This window comes from Parasteatoda tepidariorum, chromosome 2 (assembly GCF_982258835.1).
Source record: "Parasteatoda tepidariorum strain Cologne lab strain chromosome 2, Ptep-v5.0, whole genome shotgun sequence".
Classification (NCBI taxonomy): domain Eukaryota; kingdom Metazoa; phylum Arthropoda; class Arachnida; order Araneae; family Theridiidae; genus Parasteatoda; species Parasteatoda tepidariorum.
This window is the reverse complement of record NC_141756.1, coordinates 92,630,173-92,651,632: the sequence shown is the minus strand read 5'-3', so window position 1 is coordinate 92,651,632 and position 21,460 is coordinate 92,630,173. Positions and strand designations below refer to the sequence as shown.

The 21,460-nt window shown below is 27.9% G+C and overlaps 2 protein-coding genes across 2 annotated transcripts; both read left to right on the top strand.

The window, feature by feature from the left end:
* LOC107440197 (uncharacterized) lies at positions 1–7,314 on the top strand. The gene is made up of 4 exons (XM_016053054.4): positions 1–132; positions 2,009–2,122; positions 5,126–5,242; positions 7,156–7,314. Exons 1-4 carry the CDS (start codon positions 88–90, stop codon positions 7,204–7,206), a joined length of 327 nt encoding a protein of 108 aa, XP_015908540.3. The 5' UTR covers positions 1–87; the 3' UTR covers positions 7,207–7,314.
* A 5,195-nt stretch (positions 7,315–12,509) lies between these two features.
* Positions 12,510–20,096, top strand: LOC107440199 (uncharacterized). The gene is made up of 4 exons (XM_016053058.4): positions 12,510–12,664; positions 14,035–14,148; positions 16,256–16,372; positions 19,864–20,096. Exons 1-4 carry the CDS (start codon positions 12,617–12,619, stop codon positions 19,903–19,905), a joined length of 321 nt encoding a protein of 106 aa, XP_015908544.1. The 5' UTR covers positions 12,510–12,616; the 3' UTR covers positions 19,906–20,096.
* Positions 20,097–21,460: the final 1,364 nt, after the last annotated feature.

The following is a 21,460-nucleotide window of genomic DNA, read 5'->3' as shown; positions in this document are numbered from 1 at the left end:
TTTTTCTCTTGCCGATTTTCATGGTATATAAATAAGAGACCTCTCTCTAAGCTAAATAATAAACACTACCGTAAGATAAACACAGCTATGCATTCAGCACTTCAAATTACTTTTCTTCTTGCCGTATTATGTGTAAGTAAAATATATACGATAGATTATTGGTTTATTTTTAAATAAATTCGTTGTATTTACGTTTAGATAAAATAGCCAAAATTAGTTAACATTTCTAATTTTGTAAGTTTGTAAAATAGGACTTTTTAGAATATTCAGTTCAGTTGAGTAAATTTTCAAAATTAAACAGTATTTAAAAATAAAATTTTTATGTTTGTATTGAAATGTATATCATTAGTTCGAGAACTAATTTTATTTAATTTTAATTTTAGCGCTTAAAATATTCATTTCAATATTGCATCATTAAAAATTATTTAGCTAAAAAATTGAATCACTAGTATTTTAAACGCATATGTTTGATAATACTTATTAAAACTACTTTATGCAACGCTGTTCTGTCATCTTAACTACTTTAGTATTTCGTTTACTGTGGTACCCTACTAGTTGCCCATCTAAAGTGAAATTTCTTTCCATATTAAAAAAAATGTAAGTGCCATTACTGTTGTTTTTGGTGTTCAACTTCTCGTTACATATTATTTTGATGCGCAATACCTAAAATACTTAGGAACTTGAAATTACGAAGTTTTGCAGAAAAATGTACAAGGAGTACGATGGAGTTTTAATAATTGACATTCGATAATTATCTAGAGATTTACTAACTGCTAAACTTACTGTAAGAAATTACTGAACCACTCCGTACTCCACGGAAATGATTACAGACTTGACATTGGCCAACTAAAGGGTACAGTTTCATGTATGAACTTACCGTAAAGGTTTTTTTTTCTTTTTAAAATTTTTTTTTTCGATTTTTTTATTTTTTTCCTTGCAATCTTAAAAGCAGTTTTAGAGTTTTTACATTGTTTTTTCTTGAAATATTGACAATTTATGGTTGTAAGAAAACTTATCTCTCACGAGATAAGTTTTAAGGCTCGTAATTTGATAACAAAAATAACAAAAAAGTAATATAAATTAAGAATACGAAAATGCGAGATCCCGTGTTACCAGATATAAATCCTAACATATGAACCAACATTTTTAAAAAAAGATTAAAAAAAATTTCCAATTTGAACTGTTATCTGATACTAGGCTATCATTATATATTGATAACAAATAAATTTAACTCTCATTTATTATCTTTCTCTTGTAGAATTTTCTGTGTTTACAAGTTTAAATATTTTCTTTCAATTATAGTTGATTGATTTTAAATCTAAGTAACCGCTCATTTTATTACGATTAACATGCTCATAAAATGACAATAATTATAACTTTAATGAACAAAAGAATTTTTTTTATCAAACTAAGGAAAAAAACCAATGATGAATGATAAACAATCACGGATATCTATGAGAGAGCTTCCTAGTTAAATAAATTATATATAATTATGTATATAAATTTATACATTATATAAATAAGTCACTTATATTTCGCGATATCAAAGCACGAATGCGCCATCTTGAGAAAAGAACAGTTCCATGGCTTGACCCTCCTCCCTTCCCTCTCCTCCTCTTCTCAATTGTGTAAGAATGTTCTACGATATTTTCATCCTTCTGAATATTTTTCATGTTTATTTCTCACAAATATTTTTTTAAAATTTATATGACGTTTTCTTTTGGAATTTTGTTCAATGTAGTTTTCAGTTCCATATAGTTTCCTAAGTTTAAAGTATTTAATCTATTTTAAAATTAAGACAGAAACTAACGTATTTCCTTCTCCTATGACTCTCCATACGCTAATGGTGAAAGCAGGTGAAGTTTTGTCATAGGTAGATAGTTCTTCTCTACGCCACCTGCAGCCCATTTCGATCACCAATAAGTAGTAGCAAAATTAATCTTCATATTTTTGATTGTTGCAAATATATTATGCCATACAGAATGTTATTTAATTGCTTTTCTTTTAGGCAGTTTCATCTGCTCTAGATGTCGGCCAGTATCAGCCTTTAACCCCTTCTGCTGCAGAGATTGAAATATGCAAAAACAATGCAAACGGAAAGGACATCAGATTGATTTTTAAGGTAAACTACACAAGTTAATTGCAAATAATATAAAACTGCTAACAAAAACTTCTGAGGATAGTTTTATTTTAAAATGAAGTGTTTAGAGCGCAACTAAAATTATCGAATTAATAGCTAATATTTCTCGCATCACTCTAATGTAAAATGTACTGACATTCAAATTAGAGTTTACTGCCTTTCATTTGTGGCGTATAACTACCACTACAAATTTTAAATACCAATTCCCTAGTATATAAAACATGTAACAAACTTAATTTCTTCAAGAGTTACCTTTTGATAGTTGAAGGTTGACATAGTCCAGGGGTGGCGAACCTTTATACACCAACGTGCCATTTTTTTCTAAAATTTTTTTTTAATGAGGTCATAGACGTGCCGTCAAATAATTTTGACCTTGTGATTATTAGGAAAATAATAATACTAAATACTATCAACTCAAAACTCTTTGTTTACATTGAGAAAAAAAAAACATTTTGCAATGTCTCAGTTATACGCGTTATTCAACTTAAAGTAACATCAGTGTGACTTCTGTTGCTGCAGATTTGATGACAAATGACTTAGATTAGGTTGTAAGACGTAAGTTTAAGCAGGACTGTTAATTTTTTTTGCAAGTTATTTATTGTTAGCTTGTTTTTTATGGTTATTAATTGTTTTTTTAGCATTAATAGTTAATTTTTTTATTAATAATTGTTTATTATTTTGTGTGTTTTTTGTGAATTTTATACATATGCTTCATAGTGTAATAACAAATGTGATCCGTGGCGTGCCCAAAATAATGTGCCGGTTGCCATAAATGGCACGCGTGCCATTGGTTCGCCATCCCTGACATAGTCGATGATTAAGTACCCCCCATTGGAGACTTACGTTCGTTATACGAACTCACCAACGGAGGATGGTCCGCATTAAATAATTGATCTGCGTACAGAAATCCGGTGAAGCAAATAAATTATTCCAGACCAGTAAAAGAATAAAAATTAAAGAGCGAAAAAAATAAAACAATAAATAAAAAAACAGCATTAATCAACTAGTGGTATTCGTTCACATCGAATTCTATCACAAATAAAATTCTGGTTGGGTGGTAAAATGGCGTAACTACCACTACAAATATTAAATACCAAGTCCTTAGCACATAAGATATGTAAACTTGATTCCATCTTCTTTTTGCTAGATGCAGGTTGACGTAATGTATAATTATATCTCCTTAATTTACAGAAGTAGGAGGTCCTTGTCCTTGCTGCTTTTGCTTTCTAATCCGTGTTGTTTATTCACAGTTATCTTTGTTTCCCTAAATATTCAGAGAAGTTTCATTTAAATGTACAAATTTTAGTTAATTATCACTCATTATACTATAACGCTCATCTTTTCATTATCTTGTTACTGAAAATCTTACTAGAAGATTCTATGAGCATTTTTAAAGACGCTGCTTACAAAACAAATGGTAGTATTACTGCCAATGCAAGAGAATGCTGAAACTATAAAATTGCGTTATATAATGACACGCAGGTAAAAAAAAATATTGATCTCGATAAAGCTGTCCATACTTTGTTTTTAAATACGAAGTTCACATTCTTTTATTTATTTTCGTATTAGAATGTCAATTTAAACATTAATGTCCTGTGTGCCACTAGTTTTGTTTCTTTAAAAAGTAAACTGTAAGAGACTTTGCTTTCTATACATTTTATCTGATTTTATTCACTTATTTAATACCATTTTATCAAATTGGATTTCATGATAATTTAAGTGAAACATGCATTTTATTTATGATCTATTTTATCATATTGTTTGGCGTAGTATGTTCTTCTTTGGGCTTTGTGTTATTAAATCCTATATTCAATTCAGTAAGACCTGGCTTTGATTTCAAATTACAGAATTACATTACGTAAACATATTTGCTGTTTAGTTAATAACTCTCTTTAAGTCTGAAATAAGACGGTTTCTTGTATAGATATAGAATTCATGGATGAAAAAATCTGCTGACAACATTCTGCAATTTCACTAAATTCTTAATCAGTAAATTTGCTATTTGCAAACAAATTGATAAATTTGTAACTTCGTTTGCTAAAAATCTTTTCATTACATTACAATTACGCTTTTCTCAAGAAAAATACAGTAGACTCCAGTCACCGTTGCGTCCTGTAAAATGTTATAATGGCTACCAAAACTATATTTCTTTTTAAATCTCCGCTTTATAGCCGTCAGTATTAGGATTATTTCATTTAAACGTTGTCTCCAGTGAATGCAATTAAATAAATGTAATTTAATATGGACATCTTGCGTGCTACCAAAATGCATGTTACGTGACACCTAGTTGCACGCATGTCGTATGTTTGCTGTCTCTGCTCTAATTCTTCAATTGTAAATCAAACTCGGGGGATAATCTTTTCTGGGGCAATGAGCTAAAACAATATCCCACTTATTTGGAAAAATATTGTGAAACATTAGAATTAAAATAAATTTTATCATTAAAAACTAGGCGACTTTCACCCATTTACTTCAAATTTTGATAAATTAAATTCAGCTTCATTTTGGACGGGCATAAATTACTAAACGAGCTTATAGCTCATCTTGACCGAAAGTTTGATTCTAATGTTTCTTTGCTGAAAGGGATTAAGACCGACTAATCTCCAGGAACTTTTTGAACGAAAATAACTAGGATGTTCATTACATTGAGAGTAACACTACAAAAATTACCCAGTGGTTACAAGATTACCAGACACGGAAAACACTTATTCGTAGTGTTATGTCTGAAGACTACTATAGGCTTTTTTTTTCTTAAATTAAATGTATGTTTCACAACACCTAGGTAATTCGCTGATCATTCCTAGATCGTCGTTTACGTTTAGCTCTGTAAACTTTATTCCGCCTCTTGCACAATTTTTACTAACTTTCCAATTTATGTTTAACTGTTTTCAAGAAACTGAATTCGAAATCACAATTAAAGTCACGTATTTTTTTTACATTAAAGTGCAAAATATTCAGCTTTATAAAAGGTTTCTGAAATTGCAGAAAATATGGAATACTTGTTACATCCAGTGCTGGTATGAAGGGGAGAGTAAGGCTCAAGCCTTTCTGACACCCAAGGGAACTCCTTGCTGTGACATTGGTGGTGGCCTTCCAACAGGGGTAAGCTTTTACAGTTATAGCCAAGTTATTAGTTACAAGTTACTGCTATAGCCATGTCATTTAAAAATTCTTTTAAATGTAATATGTCTAAGACATAGTTCTACCAAAACTCACACACTTCAACAGAGTTAAATGAGTATTTATGTTCAGTTTTTAATTCAATAATAATTATATAATATTTATCTAGGCATAAGTGCGATATAGTCAACAACTACAACCTAACTAGCTATATTTTTTTAAATTCAAAAATTTTTGAAACTTATTTTTGGAACCTCAAACCATGATGCACAAATTCAAATTCTTATAGTTTCGAAAGTTGAGGATACTTTTAATTGTTAGAAGATCATTGTACAGCAGTTTCAATTCAAAATTTCCTCTTCAATTAGAAAATTTTATGGAAATAAATATCGAGGTGAATTTTTTGCGGTGAATTTATATTAAAGTTAAAATGCATAATTTACCGTTTTCTTACATTTACCTTACACAATCCACATTACATTACCATATAAACAACGGTTGAAAATCAAAATGAAACTATTGATTATGTTAACGATCAATTAATTGTTTTCTAAAAATCGAGTAGATTAATGTATTTGCCAAAATTTATGAATAATAAATATTGGGATTATAATTTATGCATGAATCACCTAAAGTTAATTTGTCTTAAGTTCTAGGTAGTAAAATTTTGCCAGACCCTCATATTTTTTAATATCAGCCTAGTGTTGTTAGGCTATGTGTGTCTTTTTTTTCTGGCTTTAGCTCAAAAAATATGTAAATTGATTTTTGCCGATTTACTTCTCACATGAAAATATTTCCTTTAAAAAATTTTGACTCAGTATTTAGCAGTTTCTTGGCATAGTACAAAATGCAAATCAGATTACAGATTACCATCATATCATAGCATTTAAAAAATAAGGAAAATTGACCGTAGCGCACCATATTTATTTCGTGTATTTTCTTATAATAAATATCAGGTTCATTATCTGAATCTAGCGGTAAAGAGTTGAATTTTAGTCTAAATTATTTAAATAGATTTTTGCCGATTTACTTCTCACATAAATAAAAAGTTTTGACTCAGTATATAGCACTTTTCTGGCATAGTGCGAAATACAAATCAGATTACAGATTACCACCATAATTTAGGATTTAAAAATTATGTAAAATTGACCGTAGTGCACCATATTTATTTCGTGTATTTTCTTAAAATAATGAGTAACAGGCTTATAATCTGAATATATCGGTAAAGAGTTAATTTTTTGACTTAAGCAGTAAAATCTTACCAAACTCACAATTTTACCCTTGTACGGCAAATATTTGCTTAAAATGTCGTTCCATCAAATTCCATTTTTTGGAATGTGATGCAAAAATACAAACTAACATTAAAGACGTGAAACATATTACTACCAGAAATTGGCATTTCCGAACGTTGGATTCATATAGATAAGGTTTTTATAAATACAGCAATCATAAATACAACATGATTATAGAAATTCAATTTTTCTTCATTTATTTTTAATTTTAATTATATTTCCGTACGTTAATTTTATCTTTTCCTCCTAAATGAAAACTTTAAAAACTAACAGGCAATGCTAATAAATTCAGCACGGCTATTCTTCGATGCGTACAGCTGCAATTACTTTTCAATAGATAAATAAATATCTAAGGTTACAAATTTTAAAAAAAAAGTAAAAAATTAAAATAGATTAAAAATGATTTATTCCAGAACAAGAATTTAGCTCTTGACTTTAACTCGCTAAACTGGTTGTCACATTTTATTTTACTTTATTTATTGATTTTTTTATCATTATTGTTATTTTTATTTTTCAAATTTTAGTCAATTTTTGTATTCAATAGAAAATAATCAATAAATCGTATTTGCTTTTAACATATTATTTTTTTTTCTTATTTCTTAGACATGTGACAATGGGAGATGTGTTCTCTTCTGGCAACAACTGATGGTTTAATTGATGTTTTATTGAGATTTCTGACAATTAAATGTATGTCGAATTATTAAAATTAAAAAAAATAAATAAAAAAAATTCGTAAGATGTTTGTTACTTCTATAACTGTAGTTGGTTTCAAAATTTAATTAATTTGTGGCTTAAACAGGGGAGATAAGACATATTACAAGCAATGGAAATTGCATTATCAACCCATGTATGGAAATGTCTCTATTATTTACCCATTCGTGCGACTTTGAACTGGCACTTTTTAATCTTAATTAGTTTAATTAATTTTTTTAATCTTAATCTCTTAGTTAGTTTTTTGTTTTTAAAATATTTTCCGACATTGTTTCGAAATAAGTTCAGTTAGGACTGTTTTATCCTAATTTCTGTGATTTGGCGACAAACAGGACAAGTTTGCAAAGATCACCAAATTATCAAATTATTATAAAGCTCTATTTGAATGCAGTTTTTGATAATAATTGTTGGAGAACGCAAAATTAGACTAAGCAATAAGTAAATTTTTATAAATAAATGAGCAAGAGCTACCAGTTCATAAAGGGGAGGTACCACTAACGGGGTAAGATTACGCCTCCGAACGTGGGTTTCTCCGCAATTTTTAATCCTTATGGTAATCTCCCATCCAAGTTTGAGCCATCGGCATTTAAAAAAATGTTACTACTGTATAATTTAAAATCATGAAATGTCGATATTCGTCGACATGAAATGTCGATGTTTCGTGATTTTCCACATTTATTTACTCTGATTAGAAATTCTTCTCGTTCACATCGTATTATTTATTTTATATCCCCTCTTATTAAAGACCAACCAATTTTAATCCTTTACCAAAGCATCGGTATTATTATTAAGAATGCTTTAATTGGCAGCATACTGTTCAGACATTTAGAAATAAACTTTGTTCTAATCAGTTCCTCTTTCGTCAATCTGCGCAATTCCGAATTCGCATTTGCTTTTTTTTCACCTGCTGAATGAATGCTCCTTTTCGCAGCTTTTATGCTGATCTTAAATCCTTGTTCAATGACTTTATGCATCACACTTTTATAAAGTTTGTCTAAACAATAGAACTATATTCTTAACTTTAAAAAAAATGTGTAACGTTTGAATTATTGCAATGCAGTCATTTTAAATTCTTGTGGCATTAAATTCCATCAAATAACCGATTCATCAAATTTTAATTTAATTTAGTTCGAATTTCAGACTTGCTTATTTGACTTCAAACCATTTATTTTACTTTCAGACTATTTGCTTTAATTATACTGAATTTAATTTATACCAGCGGCAATGCTACCATTCAAGCATTATCAAAGCTGCGACAGCCTGTTTATAGTATTTTCTAATGGGTTAAATAATGCTTTTTATCGCTAAACTTTGCTAATTTTTAATACTAAAATTAATTCATGTTTATGCTTATAATATAGCACCTATACCAAATAATAGTAATAATACCAAAAAATAGTAATAACTTTCGCTAGATATTTCTTTTTCTCCTCCAGCGTGGATTCGTGAAATATTTTTTCACAATATAATTTTAAAACATTCTCGCAGTTTTTCTGATTAAATTCTTTATATTTCCTGCAATTCTTATTGAAATAACTAATCTGAATTTGTTTGTTGCATCCTCTTTTAACAAGATAAGAAAAATGTTTAAAAGCTTCAATTCAAAGAAATTTATTAAAAATTTAATTGGCTGCCAAAAATTATGAGGATGGTAATTAAAGTTGATATGTTTCCAGGGCTAATAAAAAGGGGCCGATTTTCAAGACTTGCGTGTAATAAATGTGCAAAATGAAAATGTTTTGAAACATAAAATATTTAGTTGCCAACGAAAAATGGTAAATAAAGGTGAAAACTAAAACTAGAAAAATCGTGAGTGCTGAGACTGGAAAGTTGAACTAGTTGGGAAACAAAAACAGGGGAATTTTTAACTGTATTTACATCTTTAGAAGTTAGAAATGCGATAGTATGAGCTAAGTAGCGAGCAAGTTCTTAGCACGGGTTATCAATTTAAGATACAATAAGTTTAAAATCAAGTTGAGATTTGTGATCTTTAAAGGTGTCAGAAAAACGAGTTTGATTTGAAATAATTTGAATAACATTACATTTAGTGTAGTCCCGAGAGAATGCAAGAACCTTTCATTTTATTTCAAACAGCAATAGAATGCGAAGGAGTAAAGATATATTTTAAAGCAGTGCAAGGGCCAGAGGCCAACATATTCTCAACAGGATTATGGTAATCAGATTTAAGAATAACATTCAAAGTACAATAACTATAAGTCGTAAGAATGAGTGCCTATCTTTTTTTTACCGCTTGAAACATATCTACACTTACTTCCATCTTCATACTTTTTGGAAGTCATTGAAGCTTTTTAAAAAAAGAATATATATTTCTGCTTCAATTTCTTGGGATTACTAAATTAATTAATTAGCAATAGTTACTACGCATTACCTGTCGAAGTTGAGCAATTTTTAAAAGTATTCAATTACGGTTTTAATTATTTATATCACTCAGTAAAACTAAATTTCTGTAGTTTCCACTACAGATGACAGCAGAACTCATTGAAACTAATTTAAATATTTGGCTTATGATTATATTATTCTCAGCTTTTTATATTAATTGTCAACCCTTACTATCGCCTTTCAAATTTTCGGATTTCTGAGGCTGATCGAAATCAGTAAATTAGCAGCACTTTGTTGGCTGACAATTTTAGTATCATATAAAATAATGTTGCTACTGTTAAGCGGTCAATGCCCTCGATCTAAATAATGATCGAAGCTGTCTCTTACGCTCAGTCAGTATTTCTGGTTATTTCTGTATAACATCAATTTATTAAATGTGATATTTAGTTTCAAATACAAATTTGATTTATCATATTTGAAAATTATTAGTGTCTTTCAATTTAGATTTAAAAAATTTCGGGAAAATTTGAAAACAAAGTTATGAATGTTCACATAATTTGAGATGTTCTATGTAATCATTTATGCATCTTTACGTCTCTCTTATGATAATAAAATCAATAAAAGCATTTAAAGTAATAAAGAGAGTTTTAAAACAAATATTGTTCGATTTAAAAAATCGATTTTGAATTGCATAGTTTGAATGGCACAATATCAAATTCGAAATAGTAATTCCGAGACTACTAATTATGCTTAATACCTACTTAATAAGGTCTAGTACCGTTATACCTTAGTCTTATACCTAATAGTCTGGTACCTTATAAGGATCTAGTTTGTTCGAAGCAAATTAAAGATCTCTTTTCTCACAGAAAGACATTACAAACGTATTGACAAATTAACTCTCTTTAAAACACGAAAGCATCAAGTTAAATCCCTTACAATTTCTCTATTATTATTACAAAATAGTTTATTACAAAGTTTTTATTATTATTACTCCCGTTATTATTACAAAAGGCAAATAGGACACATAGTGTTGATTGATTAGCTGAAGTTTATTGACACTTGAGCCAGAATTGGTTATACTGCACCAATTACTTGGTATTAAGAGTTATAAATTCTTTTAAAAGTAATCTTAATGTCAAAATTTTATATATTATGTGACGTAAACGGTTGTTTTTTTGCGTTGGTATGGCAACTGGATATTTGAGATATTATAAATTTAAGTAGTGAGCAAACTTGTATACAGACGATCACAATCAAGTTTAGCTTTGATAATTTTTAAGGATAAACAGATTTAATAAAAAAAAACAAAATTAATAGGTATTCAATTAAAAAATATGTTTTTCTTTATATAATGACACAGAAGTGGTTCTATAGATTACTTCCCCCGTTCTATCACTATAAAATTTAAACCTTATAATTTTGCTCGATTATTATATAAGTTTGCTTTTTTTTCTTTCTTCGTATTTATTTTGGGTTACTAAATTATTTATAGTTATTTTCCAAAAAGATAATTTAGCAATATCATGAAAAGTCAGATCCTAGTATTTATTTGCAACTTGTAATATATATTTTGTAATAACTGAATTGATTTCTTATGTCATTGTCTTATACAATCTTTGATATTCCCAACGCATTGTTCCTCCAATACCCAATGCTCTATTATTGTGTAAACTTCTCATTTGTTCTTTTCCAAATTTTCAATGTACTTTATATTTTATAAGCCATTTTTACTTGTTGCTGATGTAATTTTTGTGCTTTATGCATGCTTAATGTATGTTTTATTGTATATGTATGTTCTACTAGATATTGTAGAATGTATGTTCTACTCTCGTGTGCCCTTGAATAGGGCGAGTCGAGATACAAATAAACAATATATTTTGTAATAATTATTTTAATTGCATATGTTGGCCGTACAGAATTTTACATAAGATGCACTATAAAAATAAATGTAATTTATTTACTATTTAAATGGTGTTTCAATATGATTATTATAAAATGTTGCATAATAAGGTCAGATAAGAGGGTTACTTTATAATATTATAAAGTTTTTATCATTACAATTTAGAATTTGGGAGTTAATTTCTCGATGAAGGTTGTTATGAATGTTGCTTTCCACATTTATAAGAATTAAACAAGAATAGATAAAATAGCAAAATAAGTTTCTTTTAACATACATAAAATATGAATGATATAATAGTTAAAAAATAGGTAATCGTAACTCTAACAGGTATTTTTGGTTAGTCGGTTGCAAGCTAATAGTCACCAAAAAATGTAGACTTTCGCTAACCTTTTTCTTTAAATTTTGTATATATTTTTTATTTTATTTATTTTTAAACATTGAACAAAATAAAAGTTAACAAAAAATAAATAAAATTAAAAAATATAGTTAAATTTCCTTGTGCCCGGCTACTCGAAAAATATCCTCTAACAGGCATTAAATATCGCTGCAATCAAAATAATACAAAAGTGCTGTAAAAAATTGATAAATAAATAATTTCGAGTTAAAATATTAAACTTTTCTTAATTTTATGTTGATGAAAGCCGAAAACTTTCCGAAACTTGTTTTTTTGCTTTTGATAAATTTTATCGCTTGTTTTTTTTGTCAAACAATGAAAAACTTATATTAATTTATTACATTTTAGACCATTATCTTTTGAGTTTGCATACAATTTTGATAACAAATGCAACAACAAAGCAGTAACAAGCCTGAACAATCTACTTAGAAAAACTTTATTTTCACAGACAATGTTTTAAATTTTAACAACCTCTTTACTTGTATAATTATAGCCATTATATGTCAATTTAAAATTCTATTATTTATATTTGCGTGTTAAAAGTGTATCTGTTTGGTGTTTCAATCATCAATATCATCAATTCTCTTAAATTAACATGCGTAAAGGTCATTAGTATAAGGTCAGCTCATTTCCTGCTTGAAAGTTGGTGTAAATGCTATCATTAAATATTTTAAGCTCAGCCATATTTGTCTAAACAAAGTATCAACCACACCCAAAATATGTCGCACCAGGTCTCCCAATCAGCAATACTTATTCTAGTCTTATGTGTAAGTATTATCTGAATAAAAATAAATTATCTTAGTCTGTTTAAATTTTTTTTTTATCAATTATCGAATTCTTTTGAGTCTTTGTGTCAGTTTTGAATTTAAATATAACATATAAGATCTACGTATAAGATCACATATAAGAGATTATACAAATAAGATAAAACCTATTATTCTTTTTCCTTGTATACGGCAAAATTAACAACCGTCACTCAAAGGACGACAAAATATAATAAATAGCGATTAAAATATTTGTCTGCTAATTGCCACTTTCTTCGTCGAAATTGCATCCCATATTGAATTTATTTTCTTTTAATAAATTTAAATTTATTTAAAAAATAACTTCATTTCACCCTTGTTTCTTTAAATATTTCTGAATTTAAAAAAATGAATTTAGTAAAGTTTATAATTTGTAGAGAAATACTTCAAAATAAACGCTTTATAATATTAAGAGTTCTTTTAATCGCTTAAAATTTTGATTTTTTGAAAAAGTGACAGCTGTTAGAAATGTCAGAGCTTGAAACTTGATCGTAGAAAATTTTTCTAATTTTGCCCTTTATTCCTTTCACATTTTTCAGCTGCGAATCTTTGAATAACATAAAAGTATGCTAAAATTCTTGTGAAGCTTAGCAAACTTTATTTTGCTTAAGTATTGCTTGAGTTCTTACAAATAGCGATTTTATATTATTAATTGTAGATCATGACTAAATAACAATATGGTTTGTTGGCCCCTTTTATTTTGAGGACTTGTATTGTGAGAAAAGGGGGCAAGTGGAGACAATTTTTGTAAACTTTCCAAAAAAAAAAACATACTTGCTTATCAAAATTTTAAACACATCAAAATTTTAAACACTTTTTTCATTAAAATTTGTTCGTGCATCTTCATTTTAAATGATATTTTAACTAATTTGCATACATAAATTTTTTAATAATCTAATTAAACAATTATAAATTAGTATAATTCAATGGCGGTTCGCTTAAGAGCATAGACTGTTATACAAAACTAAAAAGAATACAGTATTTTTATATTTATACTGCTTAGATACAGACAGAGTTTGAAACGTTACTATGCATTTTTCAATCGAAATATTTTGTGCAAATTCTATTCAAATGAAAAATCCTAAAGCCAAAAACTTAAAACTCAAACAGAAAAATCCTTAACAAAGAAGTCTTAGAAATTTTTCTCCTCCATTCACTAACATTGAGGAATATATTTATTCCATGCGAATGTGAAAAAAAAGTTCCGAAAAAATTACTTTTTATAAAATTGTGGACAGATTGCAAAGATATAACTTGTTAAAAAAATTAAATTTACGTTTCACTTTGATGTTGATGTACGCTTTACTTTCATGTTATTTTATATTTTGCTTTAGGTTATGGCAGAAGCGTTTGATTTCGGAAAATATCAACCATTAATCCCTTCAAACGAAGAAAAGGAACTGTGCAAAAAACATGCAAACGGACGAAATTTAGAAAAAACGTATAAGGTAAAATAAAAGTTATATATTTTCGAATTTTTTTTAAGACAGGCATAACTTACTGCTATCTCTTTTAAACTTTAACGATTTATTAAAAGATATTAGATTTCTATAAAATAATTCCCCGAGTCATCACTTCATCACTAATTTTCTCAGAATTGATTATGTTACGTTTCGTTCAGCTCGAAAACATAACCTTTCATACTTCAATTTCGTATACAAATCTTAATTTTATCCTTTAAAGATTGTGCTTGATATTTTGATATTAGATTTCAATTTTTATTGATACTTTTTAAACTCAACAAAAACAATCTTCCATTAAAATTACACATAGTTGGCTGTAACAAACTCTTTAACTGTTACAAAATTTCTGTGGCAGCAACAAAAGGTTTTTCCCATTAATGGAAAGATAATGCTTCTTCTTTCCTTTCTAGGTTAAATAAGTTATATTTTAAAGAATTCTGAGCAGCATCAGTTGCACTCGGGCCACTTAAAGCATGAAGCATATTTTTTTTTATCTATCAAAGTCCTTAGCAATAGATTTTGCTTTTTACTAAAAAGATTTTTCTAACATTTGTAACTCAACACCTAAAATCATGCGCTGAAAAATATGCCGAGGCACTCTCTTGTTCTTTTTCCATCTAGAGCTCTTGAAAACGCAACAGATGCTACTTTTTCCTTGAACAGTCTAAGACTAAGCTAGCTCTAACTTCTTTTTAAGATATCTGGAACTTCTATCTAAAACTACTATTCTTTTAATTATAGCTCTTTTTTGACAAGATCTTCATTTGATATCTAACAAGACCAGAAAATTTTAAAATTGATTTTAAGCATTTGTCCATAAAGTTTTCGAGTTTTTGTTTTTCTTACGTTTGTCTATTTCCATGTTTCTGCGACATATTTATAAATAACGCAAGCATTATTTATAAATGAGGCAATAATACTTGTGAAAGACCAAATAATTATTTGTTATTGAAACTAAGTAATAACTAATTTCAGATGAACTCTTATTTAATTTTAAACAATTCTGTTCACTATCAAACGTAAAATTTGTAAGTTATTCAGATAGTTACTAAAATCATTTGGAATTCTGTAAAAATATGTTTTCTCATTTTTCTCGCAACAAATAAATATTAGAAAAAAAATCTTTTATCTTTCTTCAATGCAAAAATGAGATACTATATCTATTTGTGTCACGATCTAATTGCATTAACAAAATGCTTTTTATAAAGTAAGTTGTATGTGCGGTATGGTATCGCCACAAATGGTTCTTACTCTAAATTTGGAAGTTATTGAGACGTTTACTAAAATCGCTTAGAATTTTGTAAAAGTATGTTATTTTAATAAATATATATTAGATAAAGAAAGAGGTTTATTTCCCTTCAATACAAAAGTAAGATACCATACCTATTTGCTTTAACGAAATACTTTTTATAAAATAAGCTGTATGTGTGGGTTGGTATCACCACAAATGGCTCTTACTCCAAATTTGGAAGTTATTCATATGTTTACTAAAATCGTTTAGAATTTTGTAAAAGTATGTTCTTTTAATAAATATATATCTGATAAAGAAAGAGGTTTATTTCCCTTGAATACAAAAATAAGATGCCATATCTATTTGCTTTAACGAAATACTTTTTATAAAACAAGTTGTATGTGTGGGTTGGTATCACCACAAATGGCTCTTACTCCGAATTTGGAAGTTATTTATATGTTTACTAAAATCGTTTAGAATTTTATAAAAGTATGTTATTTTAATAAATATATATTAGATAAAGAAAGAGGTTTATTTCCTTTGAATACAAAAATAAGATACCATATCTATTTGCTGCAACAAAATACTTTTTATAAAACAAGTTGTATGTGTGGGTTGGTATCACCACAAATGGCTTTTACTCCAAACTTGGAAGTTATTCATATGTTTACTAAAATCGTTTAGAATTTTGTAAACATATGAGAAATTTGTATGTTATTTTAATAAATATATATTAGATAAAGAAAGAGGTTTATTTCCCTTGAATACAAAAATAAGATACCATTGTGGTGATCATATTAATCCTATCTATTTGTTACAACATATTAATCTGTATAATTCTAAATGTTTTTTTTACTGCAGAAATTTTGGAAAACTTGCTATGTTTACTGCTTGTATGAGAATGGAATAACTCCAGAAGTGTTACTAACTCCAAAAGGAACGCTTTGCTGCGATTTTGTTGGAATTGGTCCCTCTGGGGTAAATTGAATATATATTTTTTGGCACTTACTATAGCAAATAATAAGTAATATAGGGTACTTTTTATCTAAAGTTCTTCTGCTTTTATTCACTTAGTAAATCCTGGTTTACGGATGTCGATGGGAATTGATAAATCCGTTATTCGGACCATTAGGAAAAATACAAGTAATAAAAGTTACAAAAAAAAACCCACGCTAAATTGATGAAAATGATGATATTTTAATGTTTTAAGTTTCGATGTGATCATTTTAAAATTTTGATGAGTGCCAGCTCAACAAGTTTCATGAAATATTAATATTAATCAATATTTTTCTACTTTTGTAAAACGTCAAAAACTGTTTTTTTTTTTTGCTTTTTCTTCTAATATGCGTTATTATTAATTTCATTTCCTTTTATTTTTTCAAAATGAGCAGATACCCAACAAAACTTTAATTTTTCATTTTATCTGTTTCATTTAACACACTGAATATTTTTTTGCTTAATTTTAATAAAACTTTTTATTCTACTTAAAGTAATATAAAAATTGAAAAAGAATAGGAATTTTAATTGAATTTTTCTTCATAATTCCTCATAAATTCCTCATAAGTAAGCACAGAATTTTTCTCATATAAGTTTTCTTGATTATTTATTCTTTCTATTCAAATATTTATAAATAAATCATTACTTGACTTAAGCATATTACTTATATCATATAGTGTAAAATTATATAATTATTTTTATTCTTGCTTTTGGGTATATTTTAAAGCATTTTTTTCTGAGGACATGGATGAAATAAATCGATATATTATTATTTGATATTCAAAGTAGAATTGTTTTTTTGTGCGTGTTTATGCTATGATTAAAATATTGTTGTATTTTTCGGATTATATGGATAGAAAAATTATTTTAGAAAACTTCAACTAAAACAATATTTCCGAAGAAACATATTTAAATATGTGTGTAAAAGAATATTCTACGCTAAAATATAAAAGATGCAATTTTTGAGTCGTGGTTTAATTTTTAAAATTTAATGATTGCTTTCTAAACCACTGTGCTAAATGTTTTTCCTTTAAAAATATACAACCATCTTAAATAATATGAGTTCGAAAAATGTGTAGAGAGAACTAAAAATTGTAAAATGAAATTGTTTTTAACGAGGCGCATTGTTATTGTGCTTCATCAGAAAGTTTTTCCAAACTTTGTAAATAAATATTCGCTTTGTTCGAATTTATTTGAATTACAAAAACAATATTGACTCAGAATATTGTTTTAGTTTATTTCTCCATATTTAATAGTGATACGGGAAGAAGCAATAGAACAAGATATTAAGGATGAAATATTTTTCATTTTCATAATTGATTTTCTGTTCCAAAACATTCTCTTAGGGATATTGATTTTTAAATTTTAAAAGATGGAAATGTTGACTAAAAGTTTTTCAAATTAAAAAAATGTTTTTAAATATGATTCAAGCAAACTTCAGCATAATTTTAATGAACTAAAATATAAAAATTAGTAAATATGTTTGATTAGTTTCTGCCAGATAATTTAGTTTCACTCTGCAAAAAAAAATTAGTGTACCTCAATGGCTGTTATTGTCGTAGGCCAATAAGGCTTTGGGGGTGCGATTGTTCTCGTTTTCCAGTGGCTCCATCTCTGGCCATGAATTCGACTTCTGAAACATACATACGTCACACCCATTTATAGATAGGACTCATCCATATATCCATTAATTCATCCAAAGATCGTTATTTTGTCCTGAATCAGAAAACGATCAATTTCGAATTCAGTACCCTAAGAGGTATAATTTGATATGGGAACATAGAGAACTTTGTGACCCGACAGATTTAACGTGCACAAGTCACCATTTATTACACAGGGAGTCTTCGGCCTGCTGGATTCGAGCCCCTGTTCTCATGAATGTGAGTTCAGCACCATACCAACAAGGCCTCCAAAAACGGTGACAACTGAGCCACAGCTATTATTGTTACATTAACTGTAAAATTTATAATTACAGTGCGAGGGCCGGGATAGCCTGGTCGGTAGGGCGCTGGGCCCATATCCAAGAGGTCGTGGGTTCGATCCTCGCCGGCCGAAGACTCCCCGTGTAGTAAATGGTGACTGATGCACGTCTGTCGAGTCTCAAAGTCCTCCATGTTCCCACAACACATCAATACCTTTGGGGGTACTTATCCAGGAGTTTCCTTGTCTTCTGGATTGGTTCAAAATTACAAGGCTACTGAGTTGAACGTTAGTAGTCGTAAACCCATGAAATTGGGTCGGCTGTTCAACGACGGTTATAAAATAAAATAAAATTACAGTGCGATATTGGATCAGCTGTTCAACGACGGTTATAAAATAAAATAAAATTACAGTGTGATACGATACATATGAGAGTAGGTAAAAATATTTTTACTATAGAATTTGAAATGAGAGTCATTAGTTTAGCATATATATACACTAATTCTTTAAAAAAAATTAATTTGTAAATATGCTTAGTGTAGAGAGAATCTCAGGACGAATTTATAAGATGTTTAGCAGAGCTGAAGAGTAGAGAAATAATGTCTAAAAAAACAGTTAATACAGTTCTAAGAGATTTAAAAAGATATATATATATATATACATATATTTATCTTTATTATACAACTAAAAATATGCATACATTTTGAAATGGCAAAATTTTGTTTCCGTTGATGAATAACAGAAACACACTATGATAAAACAGCAACACACTATGAATCCAGGTTGTAAATAAGATACTGGAATATTCTACTTGGCATTCTTTGAATTTCAATGCGCCAAAAATGATGTTTTCGGAACTTGTAATAAATCTCGTGTGGCGTGAAAGCGCGAGAGTTTGATGTTGGATTATTCAATTTTAAGTGTTTAGATTTAAATTACACATCTTCAATAGTGTCAGCTGACAAAAATTGCTTAAGGTAGATATATTCAATTTGTGTGATCCTGACGTGCAGCAAGGCTTGAGAGAACGAAAGACTTCGCCATTGTGGTTACCGATGCCAGTAGTTTTCATATTTGAACAATATTTTTAACTGCATGTCTGCAGGAACAGTAATTTTTTAATGAATAAACGATATTTTAAAATCCCACTGTTTACCAAATAATCCCACTAGTGTTAGTAACGGTATTTCTTCATAATTATGCTTGGATTCAAACCTTGCATCATGGGGATTATTTGTACATTGCTGTAGATGATATAACACAAATCACCAATGCTCCCGATAATTTTTATTTCCAAATTCATTGTTTAGCACAGTTTATCATCAATGAAATGATATAAATGTGACTGAAAAAGATTTAGATTTCATTCCAGCTATATTCAACTTTTGAAATCTTGTAAAAATAAACAATAAAAAAAGATTTTTTTTCTTTGAATATTACATGTTGTTCAAAAAGCTAGTTTTCCATTTGTAAATATAGAGGAGAATAATTTTTTTCAAATATATGATCAAGTTTATTTTTATTAATTCATAATTATTTACTTCCTTTTTTAGGTGTGCAACAATGGTGAATGCGTACCCTTTTGGAGAAGTTAGAACTATTAGCTGAAGTGAAAAATATTAATGTTTTGTAGAGATTAATGTGCTTTTAAATACGATCGAATAAAGAAATATTTATCAATTAAGACAACACTATTTTTGAATATAATATGCATATATTTCTGTACACATTTTGAACATGGCTTATAAAAAAATCTTCATTGCTGAAATAAACACGTGTATTAGTCTTCTCGTATATTGATTTATAGAAATAATAATAATTCTGCGCAAAGCGTTGAAGATATACATTTTTAATAACACGAATTGCGGAAAAAATAAATTATTCAATGAAAAGTAATAAAAATACTTTCAATTATTTAATGGATTTCATTACAAAATAACAGCTATTTAGTTTATTTTAAATTAAGGTAATGCCTACAAGCATAAAATTGAATTTATCTTTTCATACGGTTTGTTTTTTACTTTACTAATTTAAATGGCTAACATTAATGTTTTAGAAATGAATAGAGATAAAGTAATAAATTATGATAAATAGTTTTCTTTTTAAGAATTCAATATGCGTGATTGGTTCTCTTGTTATTTTTAAAATAGAAGAGAAAATCTAATCGATGTCTTTTATTTACTAGCACAATAGCTGAACTGTTTCGCTTTAAGTAAAATAAATAATAATTACAAAAGCATTTTTTTTTCAAAAAAAAGTGAGACTATATTTCACTTTAAATCACTTATTAATAACTTAATTATAAATAAATCATCGTCAAAATGAAGAAAAAAGGAAAAGTCATATTAAATAGGAATTTATATTATTAAACAAACAACTGCTGGGGGGGGGGGGAGAATGATAAAAATTTTTTCAAAAATCCGGAAAATAAAAGATATAATCTTTTCATCAGCCCACACGATTATATCCGCAAAAAAGAGTGTTTTCTGATATTGTATCAATATAGCCAAAGCAAAATATATAAATACAATAGTGTGAGGAGCACTAAAAAAATTATTTTGCAAAAATTACAACAAATAAAATAGAACACATTAAGTAAAAATAACAGTTTTTTATTATTATTTTTCTCTCCCCCCCCTTTTTTTCATATGTCTGTAATTTTCCTTTGTTTTATCTTCATTTTGAACTTATCTAATGAGTTTTGTTTGCTTGCAGCTTATCCGCAATAAATGAAACTTATTATATATATATATATATATATATATATATATATATATATATATATATATATATATATATATATATATATATATATATATATATATATAAAGTAATTAATTAGAGCAGAAATTATGGAACAAAATTTTTATTTAAGGAATAGTTTTCTTCAGTTATTATTAGATAAGAAGAGAAGGAGAATGACAAGATGGTGGATTCAAAGAACGATATATTTGTTTTTTAAATGCGCAAATTTTTGGAAGTTCTTGCCAGCCACTTTTAGAAAGTGGAATTTTTATTCAGTCACGTCCCATAAATAATTTAAAATTGTGTCATTTCTATTCTTATAGCACTGCAATAATTCAAACTGAAGCTTCTAGTTCTAGTAATATTATTTATTAAAACGAAATGAAACTTTGGGGTAGTCAAGTG

Excerpts from the sequence above, each read along its gene's own strand:
- LOC107440197 (XM_016053054.4), top strand. The coding sequence starts at position 88 with ATGCATTCAGCACTTCAAATTACTTTTCTTCTTGCCGTATTATGT. Across the intron at positions 2,123-5,125 it reads ACATCAGATTGATTTTTAAG|AAAATATGGAATACTTGTTA; the intron begins GTAAACTACACA and ends CTGAAATTGCAG. Across the intron at positions 5,243-7,155 it reads GTGGTGGCCTTCCAACAGGG|ACATGTGACAATGGGAGATG; the intron begins GTAAGCTTTTAC and ends CTTATTTCTTAG.
- LOC107440199 (XM_016053058.4), top strand. The coding sequence starts at position 12,617 with ATGTCGCACCAGGTCTCCCAATCAGCAATACTTATTCTAGTCTTATGT. Across the intron at positions 12,665-14,034 it reads TACTTATTCTAGTCTTATGT|GTTATGGCAGAAGCGTTTGA; the intron begins GTAAGTATTATC and ends ATTTTGCTTTAG. Across the intron at positions 14,149-16,255 it reads ATTTAGAAAAAACGTATAAG|AAATTTTGGAAAACTTGCTA; the intron begins GTAAAATAAAAG and ends TTTTTACTGCAG.